The 21355-nt window shown below is 38.7% G+C and overlaps 2 protein-coding genes across 2 annotated transcripts; both read left to right on the top strand.

Moving 5' to 3' along the window:
* Positions 1 to 1203: 1203 nt before the first annotated feature.
* Positions 1204 to 10415, top strand: LOC130928089 (coxsackievirus and adenovirus receptor homolog). Its single transcript, XM_057854317.1, has 4 exons — positions 1204 to 1389; positions 2704 to 2762; positions 7992 to 8910; positions 10264 to 10415. Exons 3-4 carry the CDS (start codon positions 7993 to 7995, stop codon positions 10294 to 10296), a joined length of 951 nt encoding a protein of 316 aa, XP_057710300.1. The 5' UTR covers positions 1204 to 1389; positions 2704 to 2762; position 7992; the 3' UTR covers positions 10297 to 10415.
* Positions 10416 to 16277: 5862 nt separating this feature from the next.
* Positions 16278 to 20082, top strand: LOC130928087 (uncharacterized). Its single transcript, XM_057854314.1, has 3 exons — positions 16278 to 16380; positions 16493 to 16615; positions 16796 to 20082. Exon 3 carries the CDS (start codon positions 17860 to 17862, stop codon positions 18952 to 18954), a length of 1095 nt encoding a protein of 364 aa, XP_057710297.1. The 5' UTR covers positions 16278 to 16380; positions 16493 to 16615; positions 16796 to 17859; the 3' UTR covers positions 18955 to 20082.
* Positions 20083 to 21355: the final 1273 nt, after the last annotated feature.

The raw sequence follows: 21355 nt of genomic DNA, 5'->3' as shown, positions 1-21355 counted from the left end.
TTAAAGAAGTTTTGTATTGTTTACTTTGTAGTCGCTGTATTCGCAGCCATTTTTAACACAAAGTTGTGATTTCTGATAGAATTGAAAATTTGACAGAAAACCAGGTACACGAGGAGGGCAATAATCCAAGTATAGTGCTCTCCCGGCGGGGGGATGTGCGACAATAGAAAATACGATGTTTACTCACTTCCTCGTAAGTCCAATGGTCCCACAGTGGTAGGGCTTGTTTTGGCCAATATCCGCGGTTAACAGGAACTTTTTGAAACCCAAAAAGGCTCACACGCCTCTCCTTGGTGCAGCAAACAAACCCTGCAGCACATTTGGCTGGCGTGATACGAAAAATAAACGAATTAACCCGTAAAACCAGCTGAATCTGCAGTCCATCTGCATGCTATAAAGCAATGCTGTACTGTGAGATGCTGACCCGGGTGACGCCACATTTGCATTCGTCCTAAACCCGAGACTGGAGCCGGAAATTACTCATTTTCATGGCGTCGGATTCAAAAATTGAATATATAAAATGATCCCTTCCACACACATCCAAGCGGTCCATTTCATTCAGGAGCATAAAACATCGCTTGAAAAATGAAATAAACATGCTTTTTGGTGTTATACGCACTTTTAACTCAGGGCTAAAAATGCTTTTATCACAGCATGTCCATAACTGTCTATACATTTCAAATTTCAAGCTATTTGCTTACAATTCCTTATCTGCTTTATTTCAATTTCTGAATTCAATGATCTTTTTTTTTTTTTTTTTTTTTTTACATTCATGATTTAATGCAATTTTTATATCTAATTTAATTTCCTGTTTCGATTGTCTTTGTTCTAACGTTCTTTTGATATCATGTGATTTTTATGATCTTCATGTGATGTAAAGCACTTTGAATTGCCTAAATTTGTCTTGCCTTCTCAAATGTTGATATCTAGCTTCCGCTTTATTATTGTACAAGTGTTATGTAAAAATTCATAAATCAGAGCACAGCTGTCTACATCTTGAGGCGAGGGAGGGCAGACAGGCAGGTGCTTTGAAGGGTAAAGCTGTACTTCAAAAGATACAATGTAATTGGTAAGAGCGCAGCCTGACCATCCAGGCTTCATGAGATGACTTATTTTCACATATTTTGTCTGATAATAATGGGACCGTTGTTCATCATATTACGTATTTTGTCTTATCATGGAACCATTTTTACCAGTTAACCCCGCCTTCCTGTATTATAACAGTCCTCTGAACTCCGCCCACGTGAGAGCATCGTTGTACTCTGTGTGTAACTGATTTTCTCCTTTTGATCATAAGTAAACTTTTAAAAGACTTCTGGAGCGAGAGCCTTTTTCTTCTACAAACAAAGGGAAAACGGATTTTCTCCCCTGACACTTCATCCCTCAAAGGTCTGTATTGAGCAATCATCACACACTAAATGTAACTCCTCGCATCCTCTTTAACTGTCGGTAAACTTTTGGTAAGACTATAATAACTATCCGTTTTACTAGTTAATAGATCATTAGTAAACTGTTATAAATGATGTGTTGTTGATTTGTGAAGTATTTGTTAACAGTTTGTTAAGCATTTACAGGTGTTCCAATATGGTTGACCCCATTCTAAATGCCCATGTTAGTTGATGGATCTTGATAAAACTATATACACTTTATGTTGAAGGTCATAAGTTTTATTGGGTAAATATACAAAGAAAAGTACAAATATTTGTTGGTTCTATTGCAGATTTTCATAAATGTGCAACATGAGCGCTGCCTGCAAAATGCCTGATCAAAATGACTTTTCTTTTGAAGTGAATGACATTTCTTAACCTGAAAAGATAGAAATGCCAAATGTTACACACAAAAACTTGAAACGTTTCTACACAAACTGTGTTTCAGGTTAAGAACACCCTGTAAATGCGTAACAAACTGCTAACAAATACTTCACAAATCAACAATAAATCATTTATCAACAGTTTAATAATGATCTATTAACTAGTAAAACGGATTATTATTATAAAGTGTTACCACTTTTTTTTTTTTTTTTACCCACAGTTCGTGCCGTCCAAGTAGGCATAATTAATTGAAAATAATCTACTGTTTTCCTGCTGATTGTGTATTATCACCAAGTTGGGCGTTGTCCTTGTAGATAGACGCTACAATATGTTCCTCGTCTGTCAATGTTCGTTCGAAATAGTTGTAAACCTTTACTTAATTATTTCTGGAGTACATTTTTTTAACTTTACAGATGAAAACATTTTTAGAGGAAGTCGACTAAACTAAGCAATAATAGTCTTGAGTTTTCGGTCAACAAAAACTGGACGAAGACAAACACATTTTGAAATGACTAAAATATGTCTTAGACTAATAAGTATTATCATCCAAAAGACAAATAATTAAAGGAGCTGCGAAAAACAACACTGTGTTCAACATATGTGTCCAAGCCTGTATTTTGTAATGTTTTTGCTTTTGACATATCGTGTAATGATTTTAGGACATTGTTTTGGAATCACCCTGTACATTGTGCTATTATCTAAATTTCCATTTTTTTTTGGTTTTGATGCATTTTTGACAGCAATAGATGACAATAAGATCATTCAAAAATTGCACATTTGCACAAATAGCCCAAAGGGGCAGTTTTGGCCTACGAGCTTCATGTTGAAGACCCATGCGTGCCTATGATCTTCATCATCTTCATCATCATCTCTTTAATCTTTGCATTTATAGCTGGCTGCCTGAACACTGAGGTCCTGCGCTGTGAACTTGGAGAAGCAAAAGTTGAACAGGTAAGAAAATTAAATTATTAGTACTGTTTTGTTTACTGGACATCAGCACGAGATCATTGACTGCTCTTTGGGTTTTTATCACCATCAACGGCACAGAAAAATGATCATTCACTGCTAGTCGATAGTACAGTAGTACTCGGAAAATTACAATAGTAGAAAAAAGTTGTTTCATTTTGGTAATTTAACATAAAAGATTAATCCAACAAATTTGATTTAGCCAAAAACGCATCAAATATTATTTAAATTATTTATAATTCACCTTTTATGTTGAAGTACAACAGAAATTCATTTTTATTAAAACATATCAGTTAAATGCGATTTGTCTTGGTTTTTACGTTGTGTTGATTTAAATGTGATTTTTATGGTCTTCATGTGATGTAAAGCACTTTGAATTGCCTTGTGTTGAATTGTGCTATATAAATAAATTTGCCTTGCCTTGCCTTGCCTACTTGCAATAGATCAAAGCACCTTTTGTGCTCTTTGCATGTTCACCGAATTGGGATACACCACGGTGACAGCTTTGATTTCGCAGCATGAACGCGACCTCCATTAACTGACTTTTTCGGACTTTAAAGCACGCCATCAAAGCGAAAGTTTAATCCATACATAAGGCACACCTCAGTAATGTACTGCATTTGTCTCGTTCTTTATCTTTTAACATTGCAATGATTGTTTTCCTGCTACGACAATATAAACACACCCAGAATTCATACGTTAAGCACGCAAGATACGTTGCCAATTTGAGGGGGGGGGTTGATTGCACTTTATAGTCCGCAAAATACGGTAAAGTCTAAGCGATGGTTAAATGAATTGAGATGTTGCCAGTTGATGAAACGTTTAGACATTGTCGTCCTCAAAATGGATCAAATCGCGTTTTATTTATTTATTTATTTTATACACTACTGTTTAACTGTTTGGGGTCACCCAGACAATTTTGTTTCCCTTGAAAAGTTTCACTTTTTTCAAAGGCGTTGCAAAATGAATGGTTAAGTATAGTCATTGACTAGGTTACAAATAAGGATTTTTATTTCAAATACTGTAATTTTCGGACTGTAAGCCGCTACTTTTGTCCTTAATTAGGAATCTTGTGTCTTATTTGTTGATTTATTTGGGTTAATAGGCAACACATCCCTCCTAGCATGCACTGCAGCACTACAGATGTAAATAACAATCAAAATTCATGTTCTGTGCGAACAATTACTGTTCCAGTTTCATTAATTGCTTGTTATGGTATTTGGTAACACTTCATTTGACAGTGGCGTCATACACTCAAAAAAATGACCCCGGTAGGTTGTAAAGTTTACTAAAAGACAATGTGACATTATGTTGCATCAACATGATCTAATCTAGCTTCTCATTCATTGTTCATGTTTATGTATGGCCTGCATGATTTAATCATCCTCACCTTGGAAACATGATGTGTTCTTGCTGAAAATGCACATTGTCTTTTAGAAAACTTTACAACCTACTGGAGTCATTTTTTGGGGGGTTACTGCCACCTCTGTTGCTGTCCAACCTGCCTCCTATAGGAGGCAGAAGATGTTGACAGTCTCCCCCATTTGGCCAACCAACTGAAGCTTCTTGAAGCAATGAAGCTTTGCAACCAATTGGTTCAAAGCTTCTTGGTTGTTCATTTGGTCCTATGATGCTGCTGTCAAATGAAGTGTTACCGGTTAATATCTTTTCGTGTAAACATCCCATAATACATTGAGGACAGCTGCGGCTTACAGTCCGGTGCGGCTTATCTATGAACAAATGCCGTTTTCGTGTCACATTTGGTGGGTGGCGGCTTACAGTCAGGCGCACCTTATAGTGCGAAAATTACGGTAATAATTTTCTCCTTCAAACTTTGCTTTCATCAAAGAATGCTCCCTTTGCAACAATTACAGCGTTGCAGACTTTTGGCATCCTAGCTGTTAATTTGTTGCGGTAATCTGGAGAAACTTCACTCCACTCTTCCAGGAGCACCTCCCACAAGTCGGATTGGCTTGATGGGCACTTCTTACGTACCATACGGTCGGTCAAGATGCTCCCACTACAGCTCAGGGGGGGTAGAGATCAGATGACTGTGCTGGCCGTTCCGTTACAGATAGAATACCAGCTTCCTGGTTCTACCCTAAATAGCAAGGTCATAGGTTTAGTCTGGACATTGGTAGGGAATATATACCAGCATAACCATAAGCATGTACACTTATTGCTGAGGACAGGACATTAATGAGACCAACAGATTGGGTGAACAGGGTTCCGGGCAACATTTCTCATGTATATGAACCTAATTAATTGATAGGCTAAATCAGGAGTCCCCCAAACTTTTTCTTGTGGAGGCCACATAACTTTTCCCTTCTCTGATGAGGGGCCGGGTCAGTTTGCAACAGAAAAAGTAAAATGTAAAAATGTATTGTATTTCAGAAAGCCACAATCAAATAACCCTTTCTGGATTTTACGGAACAAAAGTAAATAAAATAAAAATAATATAATTTAATATAATATAATATAACATAATATAATATAATAATAACACTATTAATTAAATAGATAATAACCAAATAACCCTCTCTGGGTTCCTCACAGAAAAAAGCCAGGAAATAAATAACACTATTGAAAAAAAAAAAAAAAAATCAGGGGGCCAGTCCAAATGTGGAGGCGGGCCGTAGTTTGGGGACCCCTGGGCTAAATGATTTATGCAAAATAAATCTGAAGTGACTTATACTAACTACTACTAACTACTAACCAATACTACAGTGTATCACAAAAGTGAGTACACCCCTCGCATTTCTGCAGATATTTAAGTATATCTTTTCATGGGACAACACTGACAAAATGACGGTTTGACACATTGGAAAGTAGTCTGTGTGCAGCTTATATAATAGAGTTCATTTATTTTCCCCTCAAAATAACTCAAAATATAGCCCGCAAACAGTTAGCTGAAGACATGTCAACAAAGCACATGGATTACTGGAATCATGTCATATGGTCTGATGAGACGTGCGGGCTTTCTTGTGTACCGTCTTCAAAGGAGGCTTTGTCCTGGGGTGACAGCCATGCACACCAATTTGATGTAGAGTGGGGCGTATGGTCTGAGCACTAACAGGCTGACCCCCCACCTCTTCAATCTCTGGTAAATGACAAGCAGTACTCAATTTGACATTTAGGGATGTACGTAGTTTCTATGCGGTGTACTCACTTTTGTTGCCAGGGGTTTGGATATTAATGGCTTATTTTGAGTTATTTTGAGGGGAAAATAAATTAACTCTATTATATAAGCTGCACACAGACTACTTTTCATTGTGTCAAAGTGTCATTTTGTCAGTGTTGTCCCATGAAAAGATATACTTAAACATCTGCAGAAATGCGAGGGGTATATTCACTTTTGTGATACACTGTAACTTTTACATCTATTGGTTCAGGTGATACACTGTTCGAGTCAAAACTTTGTTTTACAAAAACTACTAAAGAAACATTTTGAAAACTTCCAGAATAAATGTCTGAATTTTATTAGTAAATTTTAATTGCAATATTTGAACATAACATGTAATTATATTAGCATATACAATAAATACAAACTTGTTAATAACAAGTGAAAAGGGGTGAATGTAAGTCTGAACATAATAAATTCACTTGATAATGGTAGTGGTTATTCTATCCTAATAACATATGGGAAGAAAATCTAAATTACCAATTTAACTGAACTCATTATACAGTGACGGAATATAACGATTATATTCAAATTAATATATACAACATTAATATATGATTGTGCATGCATTTGTAATTAAATTTACAGCTACAGTTTATGGAGTTATGTGAACAATTTGCTATGAGATTTGTAAAGACGTTAGCATTCGTAGCATTTAAGCTTTCAGACTTTTTTTTTTTAGGCAAATTAGGCTAATTTAATCTACTTAATGAACACCAATAGTTCTGGGTCAAGTGTTTTATTGTTAAAATTTGTGTCGTTTTGAACATAAGTGTATATATATGTGTTACAGCTTTACAAATTGCCAAAAGTGAAAAGCTTTAAAAAGTACAATTGCCTTGTTTGCTGTCATCCAGCTGAACAACTTTACCTTTAGTGAGGACAGAACATGTCATATTAATAACGTAAAAAAAAAAAAAAGATACTGTGATGTACAATTACATACTGTTTATGCGACAAAAAACAAAATCAACTCAAAACAACTGGTGACAAAATGGCAAACAAGACACCGGCGTCATAAAGTCGAAATTGCGTAAATCGAGTACGTCTACCTGTACTTCGTTACTGCACTTAAGTACATTTTTGTGTATCTGTACTTCTTTTTACTTATCTACATTTTACAGCAAGTATCTGTTGTCGCCTGCGTTACATGTTACTTTATTTTCTTTTTTCTCATTGTGAATTGGTAGTTTTGTTTCGTTTTCATGTCTCCGTCGCAATCGACAAACCCTGTGCAACTATACCGTAACTGAGCACTAGAGGAAGCAACACGCAAGATCAGGCAGGTGAACAAGATATTGACCAATAAAAACCACCACACTCTTGTACAGTAGGTGGATGTATACACATGATAGTTGTCTGCGACTCCCCATTAAGCTAGGTTTTGGAGTTTTTGAGCTTGTCGAGCATCTGTTTACAGTGCAGTCAATGTTATTGCTTGCTTTTTCCATTCTGCACAGTTTTAAATAAAACTGAGAGGTCAATGAATGTTTTGGTTCTTTGAATATTGATTCAGATTTCTGTGGGCCTTTGTCTATATAAATGTGTATGTATGCAATATATAGAGAGAGAGGTTGGACAAAATAATGGAAACACCTTTAAAAAATGAACCAAAACTCATTTAATAGGTCCGCCCTCTGCGGCAATTACAGCCTCAATTCTTTGAGGTATTGATTCATACAACTTGGGAATTTTTTCCAAAGGATTTTTAAGTGATTCTTTAGTTAGAATACCCTCTAAGTCTTTTAGAGACGATGGCGGTGGAAATCGACGTCTTAAATGAATCTCTAAAACTAACCATAAATGCTCAATAATGCTGAGGTCTGGGGATTTTGCCGACCATACAAGATGCTCAACTTTATTAGAATGTTCCTCATACCATTCTTTGACAATTATGTCCAATGATTATGATGTTTAAATGTTTGGTGTTTCCATTATTTTGTCCAACTCCTGTTTCCTGGCTGGCCTGGGAAGCCATTGATGCATTTGATGATGCAACTGCCTTTGATGTGACAGTGTTCTTTATTTGCCAGCATGCAAATGGCGATGATGGCGTGGCGCCTCCTGTGGCCTTTTGTCCTAATGGGAGTGTTGAGCTGCGTGGCTCTGGAAATTCACCCGGAGGAGTCCCAGTATTACGCCGCCGAGGGCTCCGATGTCACAATGCTTTGCCAGTACAATGACACTCTGGACAGGTCGGGGTACATCATATGGAGTTTCACCCGGTTTGATGCCTATAAACCACCACGCATCTTTCTGTTCGGTGACGGCCGCTTGCACTTGGATCTTGACGCAACGATGAAGGGCAGGGTCCATTTCGCTGCACGCGATGCCCTAAATGGAGACGCTTCTCTCACCATTAGCAACGTCAGTCGCTCAGACGCGATGACTTACATTTGCGTTGTGAAAAAGTTACCTGAAATGGAGGAGAAGAAGATAATGACCCTGAGGGTCATGGAGCCGCCAAGTCAACCGATATGCAACTTGCAAGAGGAATTCGCCCGAGGCAATAACGTGACGCTCACATGCTTGTCTTTCCATGGTGAATCCCCTCTGACGTACACCTGGTCCAAGATCAGCGGAAACCAGGTCCTCCCCGCCAATGCTGTGGTGGACTCCGTAAGAGGCACCATGCGTTTGGATAGTATCATCGAGCAGGACTGTGGAAGCTATCTCTGCACAGTGGAGAGCTTGGTCGGAAGCAAAAGCTGTGAGCTCGTCCTCCCCTGCCCGGACGTGCCAGAAGCCCACATGTCCTCCGCGCTGCTGATTACCATTTCCATCACGGTGGTCCTCGTCATCCTTGCCGTTTCCATCATCACCGCTGGCTGCTTGTGGTGGTCCAGAAAGAAGACAGGGCAGCATAACTTCAGTGAGAACGTGGGTGATGTGCCACCTCCTTCCCAATGGATTCCAAAAAAAAAAGAGATTCTGCCGTCTTTGCACTACGAGGTGAGAAACATGCACATCAGACAGAACATTCACATAAATAGCAGGGGTACAGCAGTACACACAAGTCACGGTATGGTATAACAGGATAACCAAAAAGTTTTTTTTTTTAAATCACGGTATTTCAAAGTTATAATTTTCTATTAGCTAACTCTAAAAATAATCTTTTTTTAAAAGTGCAAAATAAATAGAAGAAAACATCAAACTTGTGAATTTTTGTTTTTATGTTTCTAACGTTCTTTAATTCAGTTTATGTGCAAAAATACAACAACAAAAAAAACATAACACAACAATAACACAACATTTTTTGGGATCGACTCAGGTCAGCTGGAAAATTTTGTAACTTTTTTTCTATGAAAATAAAACACTGCCATTTTCAATGTTGTTCAATGTTCAACACATATTAAACCATTTCCAGTTGACCTACACACCGACATATACTATATATATATATATATGTGTATGTGTATATATATATATGTGTATGTGTATATATATATATATATATATATATATATATATATATATATATATATATATATATATATATATTTGGGATTATACTTTGGGGGAAAATGTGAAAAAAGATGTCTTATATGTATCTCTTTCCAATGCTACATTGAACACACACACAAATTGGGGGGGCTAATTTGTGGTTTTTCACTTATCGCAACAGGTTCTGGTCCCGATTTCCTGCGAAAAAGAAAAAGGAGGGATCACTGTATATATACCTACTGTTAGGATTAGCCTAATTCTAACCCAAATGCTATGCTAATGCTATGAGTTACATTTAGTGTGTGATGATCACTCAGCAGAGTCAGCACATACCTTTAAAAGCTAAAGCAACATTGCATATTCTCTCTGGCTACACAAATCTTAATCTTAAATCTTAATCTGAAGCTAACTAAAAATACAAATGTCGAGCAATGTGAACATGTGACAGGAACTATGACGCATTTTCGTCTCGTTGTAGTCTCATCAGACAAAAACTGGGATTTGTCTTACGTTTTAGTCTCCCAAGACACATTTTTAACTCGTTATCATGTCATCATCATGAAAAAAATTGTTCGTTGACAATTTATTTTTGTTTTAGTCATCGTTGACTAAAACAACACTGATTCTCACTCAGTGTTTCAATGACTTCAGCTAGGGCTAAAGTAAAATAAACATTTCCTGATTTGAAATGATAAAATAAATGCACTTTAAATAGTGTTAGTAATCCTGCAATTGATAGTGCCTAGCCTGTACTGTCGCACTTACCCGTGATTCCACATTGACTGACGGTACAGGATGACTACAAATACCATTACACGCTTAATAACTATTCTAAATAATGACCTCCTCTCTGTTGCACAGGCCAAAGACCAGACCGTCACCATGTCCGCTTGATCACAGCGCCATTTCGCTTGCTTCAAGACTGAAGAGTGAGTTTTTCAAATGTAGAAAATTAAATATTCCGGATAAACTGAATACTTTGATGGTTGTCAATAAACTTGTTTGAACTTTGAGTCAAATCTTATTCATTTGGGGGCATTTTTGGGTTGCTACCAATTAATTTTTCTCACTGAAATGTAAGTTAAAATACAGCTTATCCCAAAAATGAGTACACTCCTCGCATTTCTGCAAATATTTAAGTATATCTTTTCATGGGACAACACTGACAAAATGACACTTTGACACAATAAAAAGTAGTCTGTGTGCATCTTATATAATAGAGTTCATTTATTTCCCCCTCAAAATAACTCAAAATATAACCATTAATATCTAAACCCCTGGCAACAAAGTGAGTACACCCCTACGAAAAAACGTACATCCCCAAATGTCCAAATTGAGTACTGCTGGTCATTTTCCCTCCAAAATCTGATGTGACCCATTACAGGAGTTCTGTCAGCATTGCTGCAGAGATTTAAGAGGTGGGGGGTCAGCCTGTTAGTGCTCAGACCATACGCCGCACTCGACATAAATTTGGTGTGCATGGCTGTCACCCCAGGAGGAAGCCTCTTCTGAAGACGGTACACACGAAACCCCGCAAACAGTTTGCTGAAGACATGTCAACAAAGCATATGGATTACTGGGACCATGTCCTATGGTCTGATGAGACGGGCGGCCTTTCTTGTGTACCTTCATCAGAAGAGGCTTCCCCCTGGGGTGACAGCCATGCACACCAAATTTATGTCGAGTGCGGCGTATGGTCTGAGCACTAACAGGCTGACCCCCCACCTCTTCAATCTCTGGAGCAATGCTGACAGCACTCCTGTAACGAGTCACATGACATTTTGGAGGGAAAATGACAAGCAGTACTCAATTTGGACATTTAGGGATGTACGCAGTTCCCATGCGGTGTAATCACTTTTGTTGCCAGGGGTTTGGATATAAATGGCTATATTTTGAGTTATTTTGAGGGGAAAATAAACGAACTCTATTATATAAGCTGCACACAGACTACTTTTCATTATGTCAAAGTGTCATTTTGTCAATGTTGTCCCATGAAAAGATATACTTAAATATCTGCAGAAATGCGAGGGGTGTACTCACTTTTGGGATACACTGTAGTATTGGTTAGTAGTAGTGAATATAAGTCACTTAAGATTTATTTTGCAATAATCATTTTGCCCAGGGGTCCCCAAACAACGTCCGGCCCGCCTCCACATTTGGACCGACCCCCTGAATTTTTTTTGGCTGCTTGATTTGTCTAGCAGAAAAATAACTCCCCTTAAAAACAACTGTTTTCTTTGTAAATATTCTTAATGTATGCCAAATAATTTTTTACAAGAAAAAATACAAATCATCATGAAATCAATTTTTATAAGGATTACGACGCAAATTTTAAGTACTTTCTGAAAACAATCGGGCTGGAATGAATTCAATTTTGAAACCAAATCAGCATCCCCGATAGCAGGTGATTGTGCTTTGGATATGGCGTCAGCTCGCTAGATGTACATAACAATTATGCCTGCTAAACGTCAGTGCGCCAGATTGGCCGGGATCATCAAGCCGACAGTCCAAATGATAGGTTACGCAGTTTCGGCCCGGACCGTGCAGACTGCACGTGCTCAACATCTAAAATTTTTTAACGGCCGACGAGTGACATCACAACTCCGCGCACCCTGAAGGCATCCACGCTGTGACACTAAACAGGACAACACGCAGGATTCAAGACACAGCATCTCGGCGGACTGCAAATTTTGATGGTAAGTGCTTTATTCAAAGTCCTAAACGTGTTTTCTCACTTCTTGACTGTTAAACAAGTTATTCAATCAAGCGTAAACAAAATAGCCAGTGTATTTAAGTTATCTGCCATGTCTCCAGGTCATTCCATTTTTGTTGCAGAAAAACATATGGAGGGAGACAGCATTTACTCTGTATTGCTGTAAATGTTTCAATGTTTGAATACCCTTAGGGCCCCTACCCCATGAGCCAAGCTCTTCCTCCTTGTGTTTTTGTACACTGCTGGCCAAAAGTATTGGCACACCTGCAATTTTGTCAGATAATGCACAATTTCTCCCAGAAAATGATGGCAATTACAAATGCTTTGGTAGTAATTTCTTCATTTATTTTGCTTGCGTTGAAAAAACACAAAAGAGAGAAAAAAAAAAAAACTCCAAAAATAGGCTGCACAAAAGTATTGGCACCCTCAGCCTAATACTTAATAGCACAACCTTTGGACAAAATAACGGCGAACAATCGTTTCCGGTATCCATCAATGAGTTTCTTACAATGCTCTGCTGGAATTTTAGACAATTCTTCTTTAGCCAACTTCTCCGGGTTTCTGAGATTTGAAGGGTGCCGTCTCCAAACTGCCATTTTCAGATCTATCCTCAGGTGTTCTATAAGATTCAGGTTTGGACTCATTGCTGGCCATTTTAGAAGTCTCCAGTGCTTTCTCTCAAACCATTTTCTAATGCTTTTTGACGTGTGTTTTGGATCATTGTCCTGCTAGATGACCAATAACCTCTGAGGGAGACCCAGCTTTCTCACAGTGGGCCCTACATCATGCTGCAGAATCTCTTGGTAGTCATCAGACTTCATAATGTCATGCACACAGTCAAGCAGTCCAGTGCCAGAAGCAGCAAGGCAACCCCAAAACATCAGGGAACTTCTGCCATGTTTGACTGTGGGGATGGTGTTCTTTTCTGTGAAGGCCTCGTTTTTTTCCTGTAAACTGTATGTTGATGCCTTCTCCCAAAAGATCTACTTTTGTCTCATCTGACCAGAGAACATTCTTCCAAAACTGTTTCGGCTTTCTCAGGTAAGTTTTGGCAAACTCCAGTCTGGCTTTTTTTATGTCTCTGCGTCAGAAGTGGGGTCTTCCTGGGAATCCCTACGCTAGAGTCCCTTTTCATTCAGACGCCGATGGAGAGTACGGGTTGACACTGTTGTACCCTCGGACTTCAGGACAGCTTGAACTTGTTTGGATGTTAGTCGAGGTTCTTTATCCACCATCGGCACAATCTTTTGTTGAAATCTCTAGTCAATTTTTCTTTTCAGTCCACATCTAGAGAGGTTAGCCACAGTGCCATGGGCTTTACACTTATTGATGACACTGCCGCGGTAGACACAGGAACATTCAGGTCTTTGGAGATGGATTTTTAGCCTTGAGATTGCCCATGCTTCCTCACAATTTTGCTTCTCAACTCCTCAGACAGTTCTTTGGTCTTCTTTCTTTTCTCCATGCTCAATGTTGTTCACACAATGACACAGGACAGAGGCTGAGTCAACTTTAATCCAATTTAAATGGCTGCAAATGTTATTTAGTTATTGCCACCACGAGTTATGTGCCACAGGTAAGTACCAGGTGCTGTTAATTACCCAAATTAGAGAAGCATCACATGTTTTTCCAAAGGGTGCCAATACTTTTGTCCGGTCCATTTTTGGAGTTTTGTGTAAAATTATCATGATAAATCCCCCCCCCCCATTCTCTTTGTTTTTTCATTGCAAGCAAAGTTAATGAAAATATTACTACCAAAATATTTTAAATTTCAATCATCTTCTGGGAGAAATTCAGCATTATCTGACAGAATTGCATCAGCATTATCTGACAGAATTGCAGGGATGCCAATATTTTTGGCCAGCAGTGTATGTGTGTCACTGCCTTGACTGCAGGATTGTAAAGATGGGTGACCCTGGGACCAGGTGCAGGTGATCTTCAGCAGCTTACGTAAATCGGTCCTTGGCCTCAAATCATCGCCAGATCAACAACTCAACTACACAAGTTGGTGAGGCCAGCTTTCAGCGAACAAAGAATCTTGTAATCCTTATACTGAGCTTTTTTTTCCCCTCCCCCAGATCCTGTACTGCTTGCCTGTCCGTTCACCTGTTCTATCACCAAATTGCCCACCGGATTCTTCAGACGCTATCTGCCACTCCCTCTTATCCTCAATCAACTGCCACTCCCTCTCATCGTCAATCAACTCTTGTTACCACTGCCAGTTTGCCTCGAAACTCCAGAACCTTAAAGCGGAAGTTCAGAATATTTGACAGTAGACTTAATCTTTGAGGAAGCGGGGGTTTAATTAGTTGGTGGAGTTGATATCAACAAATTACATGCAGTTTGTAAGTTATTCGTTAGTTTCAGTGCTCCAGAGTGGCAAAGCATAGCGCGAGTCAATGGTCCCTTCCTAGCATGACAATAAAAAAACGATAGATTTACGAACACGTCCAACATAGTGAAATAAATTCAAAATGCTTGAAAATTGTTCCAAAACACCCATGCGGCCAAAACAATTGTCACAACAAACTGCCGTAATTCATTTCATTCTTCAGGACTTTTTTTTTTTTTTAATGCTTAATACGACCACAATAAAACTGAAAATATAAGTGAAAAAAAAAAAATGATGTGATATCACTCCGCTCTGCTCCTCTGCAGAGCTGCTGGTTTTAAAAAGTTGTTCACAGTGCAATTATTCACATGTAAAGGTAACTTTTAATAACTTCATCCTGAAAACATAGCCAACTCTATTGATTGAATGGGTCATCGATGATTTTCATGTGTGAACATGTTTTTTAATGGCTTGCTAAATTAGCCCAATTGAATCGCGCTAGCTTAGCCATTCCAGAGCATTGAAACTAACAACTATCAAACTACACAGAATTGGTTGAAATCAACTCCACCGACTCGTTAAACCCTAGCTAACTGTAAGATTAAGCCTGATGTCAAAAATTCTGAACTTCATCTAAAAATGGGTAATCTTTAATGTTGAGTTTCTTGTTCCAATTTGTGAAAAAATAATGTAATGTTATGGTACATTAACATGTTAGCATTAATAAACAGCATGAAAAAAAAGTGTTGTCATTATTGCTTTTAATAGACAATGTTAATTTGCCATATAAAGACATTCCAGTATGATACATTGAACAAAATGTACCCCACATTTAATATTGAAAACTGTTTTGATACAAATCTGGCCCTGTGCTGGTCCAGATTGGGTAACATTTGTGACATATCCAGGCCATGCATTAATGTGGTTTCTGCTACTTTGGACCAGTTCTGGCCCAAAATTGTTTGCTGATTCGGCCAGTGAATCCATACTGAGTTCGGCCCATTCTTCAAAATTCTCAAAAAGGCACTGGGGCGGATCCTTTTTATGAAATTGGCATAGACGTGGCCACAAGGGTGGCCGGGGGTGGCATTTGCCACCCCTGAAATTTGGTTGGCCACCCTAAGTGCCCCCCCAACCAACCACCACCTCAGTAAGGCTACGTTCACACCGGCCGCTTAATTTGCTTGTCGCGCCGCGGGTTCCCATGAAAGTCAATGTGAACGTGTCACGCATGCCGCGTCGGGGCGATGCGATGACGCCAAATTGACTGTCGCTCGTCAAATTTAACGCACCGCCAAGGAGATGGTTTGGTTGAACTTTCTGCGACTGAGTTCGGCGTCGAGGAGGAAGCAGCCAATCGAATACTTTTTCCTCATTCACGTGGCGAATAGGATGCACAGGAACGTCAATATCATGCATTCACAACAGACCAAGTTGGACAATTTGGTGTGTATATTGTTCTTGAGAACACTACTACCACGGCGGTGGTTAGACACCATTCATAATTGAGGTAAGTGAGAATGTCCAAACTGTGGAAAAAAATGTGAATGTTAGTGTTTAATGTATAGGCATGTCACAGGTGGTTGGGTAACGTTTGTGTAGCTGAAGTTAAGAAGCTAATGTTAGCAACACTAGCTCAAATCATGTGACAGAATTTAACTGATTAGAACTTGGTAGTTTTTTTCCTTTTTGCCTTTTTCTTGGTTGGGGTAATTTTCACTTGAGTTTGTTTGCGTTTGCTGTGATTTTAGTTTTTTTCAACATGACACATGATAAATGCCTGAGCATTGTGGCCTCATTTTCTCGGGCAATTAGGGAAAGAACAATGAAGAGATCTCAAAACATTGAGACATTCTTTATTGTCAAGAAAAAAAAAGATCAGCTGCTGGAGACAGTGGGGCTACAGCATCCTCTTCAGGACAGCATTCAGCAGGTAAATATATCATAAAATTAATAGTTCTAAATGTGTACTTATCTGTAAGACAACAAGTTGAAATATATTCCTCATGTTTATGCATTAATTGAATATTTCTTTGTGTGGTCAGAGATTCTCATCAGTGAGGGTGACAGCCATTCAGATGAGGATCCACAAGCGTCTATATGTGAAAGTGGCAGCGACACAGACGAGGCTCCACATTCTCCGCTCCCCACATCGTCCCAGTCATCAGGTATTTAACTTCTAGTTTTGTTTGAAGATTAAAGAAAACTTGTACAAAAAATATGGATGAAGCAGTTGGGTGCATTATTTAATTGCTGACCCAGGATTAGATCACAACAACACTTACAATTTATTATCATTGCATAAAAACGTTCAGTAATTAAAAATATACATATATATTTTTTCCTAGATATATCACGGTGCCCAGCCGATGGACCAACACGGCCATACCTGAGGATGTATCCCAGGACAGTGCAGGCAGGGAGGAAGAGATCCTTTAACAGCTCATGGTACCAACATTTCCCATGGTTGGAATATTCAACAAGTCAGGACTCTGCCTATTGTTTTGCATGTAGACACTTTAGCTTGCCCAATATTCCCGAAACACCTTTTGCTGCCAAAGGAGGCTACTCGAATTGGAAAAAAGCCATGTATAAAGATGGGGGGTTTAAAATGCATGAGCAGTCAGAAGGGCATGTTAATGCCATGTTTGCATGGAGTGAATTCAAGAATAATATAATTAAAGACTCCTCTATACGAGAGGCTTTGGACAAAGCCTACAAAAAAAAAAATTGAAGAAAACAGGATGTACATAAAGACAGTAGCAGAAGTGCTTCGGTTTACAGCCATGCAGAATGTTGCTCAAAGGGGACATGTTGAAAGTGATAGTTCACAAAACAAAGGAAACTTTGTAGAAATGATGGAATTGATTTCGAAACACAGTGCTCTGGTTGAAAAGAAAATGAATGGTGCAAGAAATGCCAAGTATATCAGTAACACCATTCAAAATGAAGTTTTGGAATGTCTGTCAGATATGGTCCGTGAACAAATAATTAAGGAAGTTAAGGAAAGCAATTATTTTTCTGTTATTGCAGATGAAACAAAAGATCTTAAAAAAAAGGAGCAGCTGTCATTAGTACTAAGGTACTATTACAATGGTGCAGTTCACGAGAGCTTTTTAGATTTCCAAAGAGCCAGTGAATTAGATGCAGCAGGACTCAGTCATAAGATAGTACAGTGTCTGGAGAAGTATGGCCTTGACTATAAGCCACATCTTGTAGGTCAAGGTTATGATGGTGCAGCAGTGATGTCAGGAAAGTGCAGTGGGGTTGCAGCCAGGATCAAAGCAGAGGCAAAATATGCTTTTACATTCATTGCAATGCACACTGTCTCAACATTGTAATTGTTGACTCAGTGAAGGCTGTGCCTGAAGTTGACTGTTTTTTTTCTTTGCTGCAAAAATTGTATGTGTATATGTCAGGCTCATACGTTCATGAAAGGTGGCTGTCAGTTCAGAAGGACATGTATAAAGAGGCACCCAGAGAACTACAGAGATTGAGTGATACACGATGGGCATGCAGGTATTCTGCCTGCAAAAACCTTTTGGACAGACTGCCAGCCGCCTTGCGTGTACTTCATGAGATGGCTGAAGAGAGCAGTGGTGAAAGATCTGTGGAAGCAAGAGGTCTGCTTACCCAGATAGACTTGACATTTAATGGAACACTGGTAGTGATGAAAAAGATTCTTGGTGATGCTAAGTGTCTCTCCGATATGCTGCAAGCGCCATCCCTTGATCTCGCTAGGGCTGTGGACCTAATAAATGCGCTGCAGGACACCCTACAGGGCTGCAGAGCTGGATCTTGTTTTGATGAGCTATGGCATCAGACCATCGACACAGCAAAGCATTGTAATATAGCAGTTGAAGCTGTTGAAAAAAGATCGAAACGTGGGAGCTCCAGGCTTAGTGAGTATCTTGTAATGTCTACTGTAGGTCATCGTAGGCCCAAGGATGGGGACAAAGAGAAGTTCAGGACGGCTGTATTTTACCCAGTCTTTGACAATATGAACGCAGAACTTACAAGGCGATTCAGTGAAAACAACTGTGATATAATGAAGGGTATACAAGCTCTTAACCCTAAGGGGAAAAGCTTTCTAGAGGAAGCAACAGTTTTACGTTTTGGCTGTCTGTATGACTGTGATGTTGATGACCTAAAACATGAGCTGTATCAGGCAAAGAAGGTTGTTCAAAGAAAAGCACAGTGTGGGACTGAAATGACCAATATTTTGGATTTTACAACTTTCATTGAACCATACAAAGAGGTGTTTCATCAACTTTTTTGCTTGTGCCGAATAGCTCTGGCCTTGCCAGTGAGCAGTGCTAGTTGTGAGCGCAGCTTCTCAGCACTAAAGCTTATTAAAAATCATTTGCGAACAACAATGACTGATGACAGGCTTAGTAACCTTGGAGTGCTCAGCATTGAGAGGGGAAGGGCAAGGTTGCTGAACCTAGATGACTTTGTTGAACGCTTTGCTCACAGTCATGGAAACAGGCGTATACATCTAAAATAAATCCACATTAGTGTGAAATGATTCCCCTCCTTTATTTATTATTATTACTTTTTTGCTCTGGGGCAATAGCACTTTATTATTATTATTATTTTTTTTTTGTAAAATTGTGCTAAAATGTGTCAAACAAAAAGAAGGAAGTTGTGCAGACTGTGAAATTTAATTTATATTCTATTTTGTAGACTACAAATTGCTTTATTTATTTGAGTTTTGATACTTGATTAAAAGTTCTTTATTTAAGTATCCTCTGTTTACATTTTTTGCACTTTATACTTGAAAGAAGCTTTTAGTAAGTTGGTCATTACTTCTGTTTGTGCAATTCATTTGTTTCAAAATATGTACAATATCTGACTCTATATACTTTATTTGTTGTTTGATGTTGTGATATTTGACTTTCACTTTATACAACAGTTGTGTACTGTTGTACTGGTTGTGACTGTACAGTACATTGTGAGACTGTGAAATTGTTTAATTTATATTCTATTTTGTTTACTACAGTTTGCTTTATTTGACTTTTGTGAGTTTTGATCCTTGATTAAAAGCTTAAAAAATAAAAGTTCTTCCTTAACTTTTCTTTTCCTCTTTTAGAAAAAGGTTTTGCACCATCTACTGTAAGTACTGACAATCATTTGGGGTGAGAAGTATGCAGTGTAACAAAATCTGATTAATATACAAAATATGGACGTATGGGTTGGATTGCATGTATGGGTTTCCCAGTACACTGTGATGAAATGGTGGGCCAAAAATATGGGCCCCTTGGCATTATTTTGCTAAGGGCCCCCAAATGGCCTGGGCGGCCCTGATGAAGTCATTACTTGTAATCTAGTTTACTGGTTATTATCGTCATCACCTAAAATCAGAAGCTGTCATTGGAAACTTTAAACCATTTTATGTCAATACAATAGGGGTGTAAAAGTACATGTATATTTACCAAACCGCTCGCAATCGAATGTTAGGTTCAATACAGTGCTGTATTGAACGCTGGCCTGCAGTCAGTTTACGTAGGCCATGATTGCATGCTGCCACTACATTTGCAGTAATATTCAAGAGGGTATTCATTCATGATTGGGGTGATTAGGTAAGGATTTTAATCATTCATGAGGAAGCAAATCCTTGATTTGTGCTACTGTGATCATGTGAGTTTTGTTTTAATAAACAACATGCTGAGCAAGCAAATGGTTTAACATGTTATTCCTGTACTTTACTGAAATGAATTGTGACCCCAAAACTGAGGTAATCGTGACTTTTTTTGTATCGTTACACCCCTACAGTAAAATATGCCACCCCTCTACAGATTGTGACCCTGTTTGGCCCCCCCAAGAAAAAAATCCTAGACACGCCCCTGGTAATATGCCAAACGGTAATTGAGCTACTGTGGCGGATGCGATGCGGGAGTCTTGTTGGCCCGTTGAGCAGACGAGTTGCTGTGTCCGGTGTTATGCCGAAAAATAGCCGCCCCGCGTGAAATGTCCCCCCTGACGGGAACGCTTATTTATAACGCTTTATTGAGCGTTTATTTTATTTATGTATTTTTATTTATTTGTTTATTTATTTTATTATTGAGCGCCCACACGTCACTCGTACAAACAGCTTTTTCTTACCAATCGATGGAAATGGAAACGATTTTCTTATACCGTGAATATGTATTATTTTGCTCTGCTTGAACTAATAAATGTCATACCTGTGTGATTGTCATATGGATATGGTCGTGAAAACCTGTAGACATTTCTGTTCAAAGATGGTTATGTGGCCCAGTCCACGATTTGTTACCAAAATACAGTACAAGTATTTTGTGTAGTTTATTTATTTAAAACTGATTTTACAGTCGTAGAGCCATTACTGTAATGCAGGGGTGTCCAAACTTTTTGCAAAGGGGGCCAGATTTGGTGTGGTAAAAATGTGGGGGGCCGACCTTGGCTGACGTCCTTTATGTAAAACAATATATTTAAACAAATTTTCTAGCAAGCCATTCAGTGTGTCACATTTGCTTAATTATTATTTTCTCTTTCGACTCTCGGGCTCTTGTGAAATACTGCTGCTGTGACATTAAACTAGCTTCAAGTTGCTTCAATTTCTCGCTGCGTATCTTCCCTGTAATCTTGCCGTACATGTCAGTGTGTCTTGTTTGGTAATATCGCCTCACATTGAAATCTTTAAAAACAGCGACGTCTCTTTGCAAATGAGGCAGACACAGTTTTTGCATATTTTAGTGAAGAAATAGTCTAATTTCCACCTATCCTTGAAGCGGCGGCCATCACAGGCAACTTTGTTTTTTTTGTTGATTGTCACCATTTTAGAATATGTGTAATAAGCGCTCTATATCTATAACCCATGCTTAATCATGTGTTTTTTTTCTCATGGAACCTGCAGATGCATATGTTGACTTGCATCCATCACTTTTTTA

This window comes from Corythoichthys intestinalis, chromosome 13, assembly GCF_030265065.1.
Source record: "Corythoichthys intestinalis isolate RoL2023-P3 chromosome 13, ASM3026506v1, whole genome shotgun sequence".
NCBI lineage: Eukaryota > Metazoa > Chordata > Actinopteri > Syngnathiformes > Syngnathidae > Corythoichthys > Corythoichthys intestinalis.
This window is presented reverse-complemented; position numbering and strand designations above follow the sequence as displayed.